This window comes from Drosophila willistoni (assembly GCF_018902025.1).
Source record: "Drosophila willistoni isolate 14030-0811.24 chromosome 2R unlocalized genomic scaffold, UCI_dwil_1.1 Seg167, whole genome shotgun sequence".
NCBI lineage: Eukaryota > Metazoa > Arthropoda > Insecta > Diptera > Drosophilidae > Drosophila > Drosophila willistoni.
In genome coordinates this window covers 22,136,332-22,145,545 of record NW_025814050.1, presented here as the reverse complement: position 1 = coordinate 22,145,545, position 9,214 = coordinate 22,136,332, and the positions used below count along the sequence as shown (strand labels likewise).

Sequence of the window (9,214 nt, the reverse complement as noted above, 5' to 3'; positions counted from 1 at the left end):
TAAGTTGATGATTCTTTAGAATATGTTATTTAGAATTTTTGGATTGATTAACTATAAGCAACATCCTTTGATATCAGAAGACAGTCGAATATTTACTTAACTAATTATATGGCACAAAATTGGTCTACCAAAGACTGCCTTTAACAGATTGAGATACGAATGCGATTTCTATTATTTATTATTAAAATTAGTAGTTGAAATTAATGATTGTTGGGAAACTACATTAAGTATAAATTAGCTCATGATAATATATTTATGATGATGATTAATTTAATAATCCAAGATCGACTCACTATATACTACTTACAATAAACACTCATAACCTTCATACAAATAACCCATTAGGTTATTGTTAAAATTTTGCTACACTATGACTTCTACCATATCAAATTTCATAGGGCTTAACAAGGAGTAAGAAGATTATATATGTATAGATACGTTTTAAAATGTTTGTATGTTGATAACTTGTTTAATATTCAGCAATCTAAGGAAATTTTTTAGTATGGTTTTTTATTATTTTTCTATAAAATGGAAGACAAAACTCTTGACTGTGGGTTTTACGACACTTCACTCTAAGAATTCGTTGATATTTGACCCGCCCCCTAAACTTGATTACATTTCCCATTATCAAATGTTTTGCTTTACACTTTACTTTTCTGTTGTTGTTGTTCTTATGATTTCTGTTGGCTTTTCGCCCCTTTTTGACACCTTTTCGCTTGATCAAGTTGAACACATCAAATAACACTTGGTGGCAGCTACTTACTCACCCACCCCTTCCCTTCCGCAGACCCATCCTACACACTCATACAGACACTCAGGCGTTTTGTTGTTCTTTGTGCTTATGTGTGAGTTGTGTCCTTTTGCACATTCGGCTGAATTTTAAGTGTGTGCTTAACAATTTTTGACAACTTTTTTAAATTCCTCAAGCACGTAGCAGAAAACTTTTTGGCTGCCAGGCAAAAAGTAATTTTGATTTTATTAGCTTTGTAGCACCTGATGGCATCTTTTGGTATTTCACTTTGCTTTGCTTTAGCTTGGCTTTCTTCAATTCAATTTCAGTCAATTGCGTGTTGTTGGCATAAAGGCAAAGAAAAAAAAAAAGAACGACAAAAAATCGAAGTTTTTTCAACAACCTGGCAAAGTTAACAGCTTGATGTAGAGTACCAAAAAGAGAAGAAAAAACAAAACACAACAGCAGCTAACAATTTGTTCCTATCGACATTTCGGCTCAATATTCTGTTGTCAACGCATTTCGAAATCAAGATTCCAACGAGCCTATCATTCGAGAAAAGCAAAAGCAACGAAAAAATGATTTGACCTGCCTAGAAAGTTGTTATCAAGTTTCATTTTTCCTGCTGGTTTAGGAAAGCCTAAACTTGTCAATAGATTTGAAATTCTTAAAGGGCAGATTCTTAATAATTATAGATTTAAAATCGAAATAAATGTTTAGATAAATAATTGTAGGTTATCAGATAAAATGCATTTCAATTCAAATATCTAGTCATTAGTTGTTACTTGGACACTTTAATTTGTATTGAATCCAATTTTGTGGAAATTTAATTTAGATTACTGCTGAGATAAATGTTAGTCTTAGATTTGGTTTACTTTAAAATCCTTTACTTGTATTCCTCGTTCTTTCACTTTTTAAACACTGAGCAAATGTCAATTAAAACGAGTTTATAATGTTAATTGATTAATTGTTTCCTTTTATTAACTAATGTACCAAAAAAGTAATTAAATACAACGGACCCTTCATTCCTCGTTAAACTAACGCAACTAAATAACCCATTTTCCCTTCACAATTCCGATGTGGCATCTGCATCAGATTCGCTTATAGCAACGGAAGGATCATCTTCATTATTGTTGGTGCACCCATTAATACATTCGTCCTTTTCGTCGGTTAACTCTGCATCAACCAAGTAGCCAACAATACTAAATTCAGCATTCAAACTACGCTCCCAACGATCCACAACATCGTCAACACTGACGCCCATCGGACCACAGGCAATATTAAGAACCTGATTGGCATCACAGCCGGCAATAAGAGAGTAAGGTCCATGATTCGAGAACTTCATCCGAGAAGGACTTAAATCATAGATCTTGCCATTGAGAGCAGTGTAAATCGGTTGATCTGTTTGTAGGCCATCATAGGCAGACAACTGTTCAAGTGAAAGCAATAAGGTATCTTTACCTCGAGGCGACTCGTTTAGCCATGTTTCATCTTGATTTTCGCTCACATTATTAGAATATTTCAAAGTTGGCCTACACAGAATGGCTAAAAATTGACCAATCTTGGTTGTGGCATAGTAACCAAATGCGAATGAGATTACCACCTGACTTATGGGACTCTTTAAGACTGGTCTCAACAGGTTAGCAGCTGCCGTCATATTCAGATTCAGTGCTGCAAATTGAAATTGGTTAATTCCTTTTCAATTGCTTGTTCAAATTAAGATTTCAACAACTTGCCCGTTAAATGTATCTGCATTTTTACGGAATCTCTTAAGTTTTGTCTTTACATTAAGGAATGTATAATGGAATGACTTGAATTTTGTTTTGTCCATACTAAAATAGAAATGTTTCTCAGTGACAAATTGACGAAATTTCTTAACATTATAGGACTTTAAGTATGAAATATTTCGGTTATTGAAAGCCCAAAATATAATAATTTCTTATAAATTAAAATTGTACGTATTGGGTAAAAGAAACTTCAATATAATGAAGTAAGTAAGTCGTCTCGCCGACTTAGGTATACCATACACCAGTAAAGCAAATATTTCAACTTTATTAAACAAATGCATTTTCACATGCTTTTTACAAGCATATCTTAGTATCTCGCTCACTCAACCATACGAGCACCCTAGCGCCCCCACCAGCCAACGGCCAACTCCGGCCTTATGGAAAAACGTTTATATGCATAACTCGACTGTTTTCTGTCCGATTTTGATCAAATTTGGTGTTTTGCTAGATATTAGTATTAAATTTAAGTGTGCCAAATTTGGTTGCATAAGGTAAAAAAATACGGGAGATAATCAAGTTTTTGAAATTACGGGGGCGGAAAAGGGCGTGGCAAAATTTTTATACATACAAAATATGTGCATTCACTAAGCGAATATACATACCAAATATGGTGTCTCTAGCTGGAATAGTTTTTGAGATAAACGCTTTTTTTAAATTGCGGGGGCGGAAAGGGGCGTGGCAAAAATTTGAAATAAACTTGATCACTCTACATACTACACGAGTCTACATACCAAATTTGGTGGCTCTAGCTCTTGCAGTCTCCGAGATCTAGGTGTTCATACGGACAGACGGACAGACGGACGGACAGACGGACATGGCTAGATCGACTCGGTTGTTGATCCTGATCAAGAATATATATACTTTGTGGGGTCGGAGATGCTTCCTTCTGCCTGTTACATACATTTTGGCGACTTTAATATACCATTTCACCCTATGGGTGTATGGTATAAAAATCTTGTACATTATTGACCTTTTCGTCTTAAGTGCACTTCTTTATGCAGTCCTTCGATTCAAGAAGTTAAGGCATATACAGTAGTGGCCACGAATTTATAACGATTAGTGTTTATTTTCGTTAATTTAAATAGCTGATAATATCAATGACTTTTTTCCAAAATCTTGTATTTTGCAGATCCATCTATAAACTTTATGAAGCAGTTGACATGATAATTTGTATTCATAAAAGTCATTGAAAATGCAAGCCAAATTTATTTCCATTTCCAAACTTTCGATTAAAAACAAAAGAAAATTAAATTTTTTTGCATAAAAATATTTATGAGAGTTTCCTAACTCAACAAAAATGTTTTGGGTTTCCATTTAGAAAGCACTTTGGTAATTGATTCTGTTTAATTTAATATTGTTGAATTTATTTTATGAGAAACTCTTTGGAACAAATTGTCATTTTTGCTTTAGCAAAAAGTTTTCTTCTCGTAGTCATTTCCTCTTTTCATTAACATCGCCTATTAGCATTGCCCCAACTCAAAGAGGAAAAGTAAACTAAGCAAATCTGCTGGCATTTTAATCCTTTTGAAATTTGCTTTAATTAACTCAAATAATAAGCAGCAACATGGGGTAACCCCTCCGCCTCTTACCTCATCCCATTGCCAGTTTGGGGCCTTTTTATGTTGTTTGTGGGCTTATGAGCTTTGGCACTTTGTGGTTTTTTAGGGAGGTGCAGACAGAAAGAGACGAAGAGACAAAGAGAGAGAGAGAGAGAGAGAGAACAGCATAGAGTTGGAGGATTGACAAAAGGAAAAAATTGCAAACTCAACGTGAATGGCAGTCGGATTTCCGACATTTGCCAAAGCAAATTTCAGTTCCAACAAACCAAGACTAATAAGTGAAAAAACAACCCATCCGGAGTAGGAGAAGGATATGGAGATGGAAGCTGTACGTTGAGGGGGCTCAAAGTTAATACGTACAGCTGCCCGCTGTTTGTTTGTAACTGAAAAGTTTATTAATAACCAACATAAGGCGAAACACCCCCTCCAAGTTACAAAATTTTATTTATATCATTTTTATTTTAATTAAAAGTCGACACACACACACACACAAATAACAAAGCAGGAAAACAAAGAAAAGAAGAAAAAAACCACAGCGAAAAACCGCAAAAAAGCAAATGTAATTATATTTGAACAGCATGCAAAATATGTTTTAATTTATTAAATTAAAGTAAACGCAAAACAACAGCCAACACCAACGAAAAAAAAAAAACAAATATCTATGTATATAATAAACCGAGATGAAGGCGAACAGCGAGCCACAAAGGACCCCAAAGCAATGTCTATAGGAATTCCCATGTAAGCATCGTCGCACGCGGCGTATGCGTAATGGGCGGAAACTCGCAACGCTTGGCTTTCCTTGCGATTTTTTTATTTTTCCCACAATACTCTAGCTCGTTTTACAGGATATGCAAAGCGTAACAAATATAATGCCAACATGAAATATTTCGTTGGTCAAAAATAATAATTAATTTGGAAATTATTGCAACATATATAACTATACAAAATAAATTAGTCTGCTTGGGTTAGTTTAATTGTGATGTGATTTCATTTAATTTTATGAATGAGGCAATCGATTAAAGATAGTATTATGAAATTTGTGATTGTTCTTCTGTGGTTAATTCTATAATCCAATAAAGAAATTTGATCTACTTTAGGTAAAGTTTCCTAATTTTAAAAGCAATAAGACAAATGTTAGTTTGTTAAACTTTTAAGAACATTTTATTGAGTAAACGAATTAAAAGATTAGTAATTATAAAAGGGGTACGTACTTTGTCCATTGACTTCTTATTTATCATGATAAAATTATGAACGTATCTTAATACATTCAGATTCTTTGTTTTTATTTTAATTGTGTTCAATATTTTATTTGATTCAATAATTTGAAATTAAACTCTCGCTATGTAAATCCAATATACCAAATGCTAGAATCGTTTCTCGATGTATAGGGTATTTCCAATTCAGTTTAAGCACGACTTTTCCTCGGGGCTTTCGTCTTGTTATTTACATACATGTGTGCACATACATACATACATACATACATATGTTTGGATATGTGAGTGTGGCGGGAAATTACATTTGTTACACACATACACACACTTACGCATGCAGAGAAATAATCGCATACTGTATGAACAAAAAGCTTATTAAGTCATATTAAAGTCCAAGTACAACCAATTTGATAAAAAACAACAGCAACTGACAGGCAGCCGCCATGGCCCATGGAAATGTTTTTAAGCACACTTTTATGCTCACATTTGGTATTAATGTTAATAGCAAATGACAGAGATCGGTGCTTTAGCTATATATATATATGTTTGTAACATGCTAAATATGAATGAAAGTGGCAGCAGGTGGCTTAATAACACATGGTGGATTGCATTTACGAAGGGATAAAATTGTATAAGCCGCTTCCTTGGCAGTTCAATTAGAATTTATTCGCTTGTACATGAATACATACATATATTTGTATGTATGTGTATTTTCGGGAGGGTGGGCAAAGAGCGTAATAAGAGAGTGTTTTTAAATAAAAATTTACAACACTTAAACGCACTTGTGCTCTGTGGGAAAAACTCAAGTACCAGAAAATCTTTTCCCTTGTTTATTATGCAGTGAGGCAGATCCAATGGACACAATACATATACAACAAATTATAACCTTCTTGGTTGAAACAATTCCAAAAGAATCAATGCCTATTGAATTTACTTTAATTTTTGCAAAGATTTAATGATTTTCATTTAATTTGTTCATATTGTCCTTAAAACCAAAGTAAAACCTAAAAACTGAGGATAAGTAGAGAAATTGTAGAACATTGTTAGTACTCTTAAATAACAAAATTGCTAAAATGATTGTTTTTACTCAATTTCAATCGAGACCTTAATTCGGTTTTGTAATTATAGTCAAATAAAATATGTAAGTTTTTTGAAAATATGTATTATCAATCTGGCACACTCACTAAATCAATCTGACACTTTACCCGACAAAAAAACTATAACACATACTTATTGATAGCGATTCATTTCCAATTCTCACCAAAACCAAGGACAATTCTAGTTGATGCAGTAACCAGTTGGTGCAATGCAGTAAATATATATGTATATCAGGGCAGTATTTCGATATCAGACAGTCAGCAGGCAGCTCACACAAGCTCAATTTGCATCAAAATGTTGGGCAGGGGATGAACGTATAAAATTTTTTAACACAAATGTACAATGTGGTACAAAAAGTTGCCAACTTTCGATTTTTTTGCCCCCAATGGCATTTGCTTTATTACATATATTTTGTGGGCGTTGGCATTTGTAGAGACAAAAGGAAGTAAAAAGAGGTGTGCCAAAAAAAAAAAAAAATTGGCACTGTACTTTATTGCCCCAGTTTTTTCGTCTCTTTTACGAATGGGTTGCGGTTGCCAACAGGCGCCAGTTGCTGCACCTTGACACTTGTGCAATTGTCGCATGGAAATTCTATTTTCATTTTTCCTATTCTTGCTTCCTTTCATTTTTTCGTTGCTGGTCAATTTGTAGTTGGATTTTTCAAACTTGTTTGTATACACTTCCCAATGTGGAGTATAACAAATTTAGTCATAAGATGGAAGAGACTTTGATTTAGATAAAAGTTGATAGTTGGGGATTCTCCCTGCGAAGTTTGCCAAATGCCATATATGAAAAACGGTTAGTGTCTTACTTTTCTTAGAATAGAGAGGGTATACAAAGTGTGGTATGCAGTTCTTTTGAAGTGCCCTTTTGGGTATTTTATGATAGTGGAAAAAAATATTTCAACGTCCATGTGGCAAGCTACTTGGAGTTGCGTGGGCAAGTGTTATGGACTTTTCCTTGTTGTTCAATGAATAAATCATTGAGAGTTTTTTTCCGTTTTTTTTTTATTTTGTGTGAAATTTTGACAATTGGGAATTGCCACCAGATATGGGCCAACTGCAGTAACAATATTTAATTTTTAGTTGATTTTTATTTCAAAAAATGTTCATTTTAAGCTTTGATTGATTTTTACAACTCTGTTTTATTGACATGTTAGTTTTTATTTATGATTAATTGATTTTATATTTATTTGTCGTTTAAGCACAAAACCAATTCAAAAGCAGAGACGCCATAATAATCGTGAAAAGATACTGCCATCGTGTGACTTTAATCCATTTCGATTGTACGCCTTGATTAAGGGCTGTGTCAGGTCATTAAAAATTAACACATACTCTTCATGGTGGTAACCTGTGTTTTAATGAGACACCACACGAAGTGGTAAAATTCAATCTGATTTGCTCATTTATAATACACCAGATTTGGCAGCATTGCATTAAATCAATATTTTACCGCCTCCATTCGACGGTAAATCTGTCTGACTGTTTGCCTATCTATGGCAATAGGTATCTATCTCTCTCTTTCTCTCTTTGTAAAGGATATCTAGCATCTCTGCTTTGGTTCGGCATGTTCTGTTCATTCACTAAATTATAAACTTTCTTCCGGCAGCTGCGATGGCTGTGCTGCATAATTACGAACACAACCGAAAATTAATGAACTCTCCAATGCATGAGGAAGTGTTGGAGGTGAGGAGGAAAACGGAAGTCCTGGCACCGCATAAATATTGCACACTCACACACAGAGACAGAGGAAGAGGCAGCAATACAGATACACCCGCGGCTCGAACTTTTCGCAGTTCGAATTGATGAGTAAAGCCAAAATTATGTAGAAGGGCTTGGATGGCATGGTTGGCTGAAAGTTTTTGGCACGTTTTCATGCTGTTGCCGCAATAATTTCGCAGTTTCTCTCGGTTTCTTCTTTCATATACACACAAGCATATATATATACTCTTTAGCCAAGTCACGAAAGTTGCTCATTACGCACAAAAGTTGCTGCGAAATTCCCATTCTGATTCAATATTAATAACTTGTCAGGGAATGTCGGTTTATGAGTTCGTTCTTTCGAAATGTTTGCACATTTCTCATTAAACTTACGCATATATCACGCATACGCCGCATTGTGCACAATTAGTTGCAGTTTGCCACATACGCCCGCTCTAATTCCCCGCTTTCTCAACTCTAGCCTAATGATACTTAATGTGTAAATCATTATAATAAATTACACGATGCTGAAAGGAGAGAAAGAAAAATAATAATAATAATAATGAAAATCCGCATAATGTGTGCTCCGACATGGAAGACAAATAAAAACAAAAAGCAAAGCTAAGGGGCGAGTCCTTATACACGCATTAGACATAAAGACCACAGACATTAGTGCGCATAATGAAAAGTATTTCCCTCTAAGTGCGTCACTACAACAGCCACACGACGATGCTAATCATCATGATGATGCAAGACATGATAATGACGATGATGAAGCAAAGACAAACACTACATCAAAATCAAACCAGACGAAAAAAAAAAATGGCGGCCACCCACACACACACACACTCAAACACAAAGTGGGGCTCCACAAGTTATGAAAGCTTTGCGCCCTTTACCACCCTCAATTTTTTCCCTTTAGACCAACCAACCAAACAGCCATCAGCTGTTCAGTCAACCCACAGAACAGCTGTTCATCACAATGTTTTGGGTAATTCTTAAGCATCATTATTTGCCAAAAATAACCCAAAACATGCAGTCGAAAGGATGCTGTGCGCATGACACCGAATTCGAGAGAGAGAGAGACACTCCGGCTCTATCCTCTGAGTTTTTATAGCACAACGAAAGC

General features: G+C 34.8%; 1 protein-coding gene across 1 annotated transcript; it reads right to left on the bottom strand.

Moving 5' to 3' along the window:
- Nucleotides 1-1,685: 1,685 nt before the first annotated feature.
- LOC6642815 (membrane steroid-binding protein 2) lies at nt 1,686-2,597 on the bottom strand. The gene is made up of 2 exons (XM_002065600.3): nt 2,467-2,597; nt 1,686-2,401 (listed from the first exon to the last, which is right to left on the bottom strand). The coding sequence occupies exons 1-2, from the start codon at nt 2,483-2,485 to the stop codon at nt 1,797-1,799; spliced, it is 624 nt and encodes a 207-aa protein (XP_002065636.2). The 5' UTR covers nt 2,486-2,597; the 3' UTR covers nt 1,686-1,796.
- Nucleotides 2,598-9,214: the final 6,617 nt, after the last annotated feature.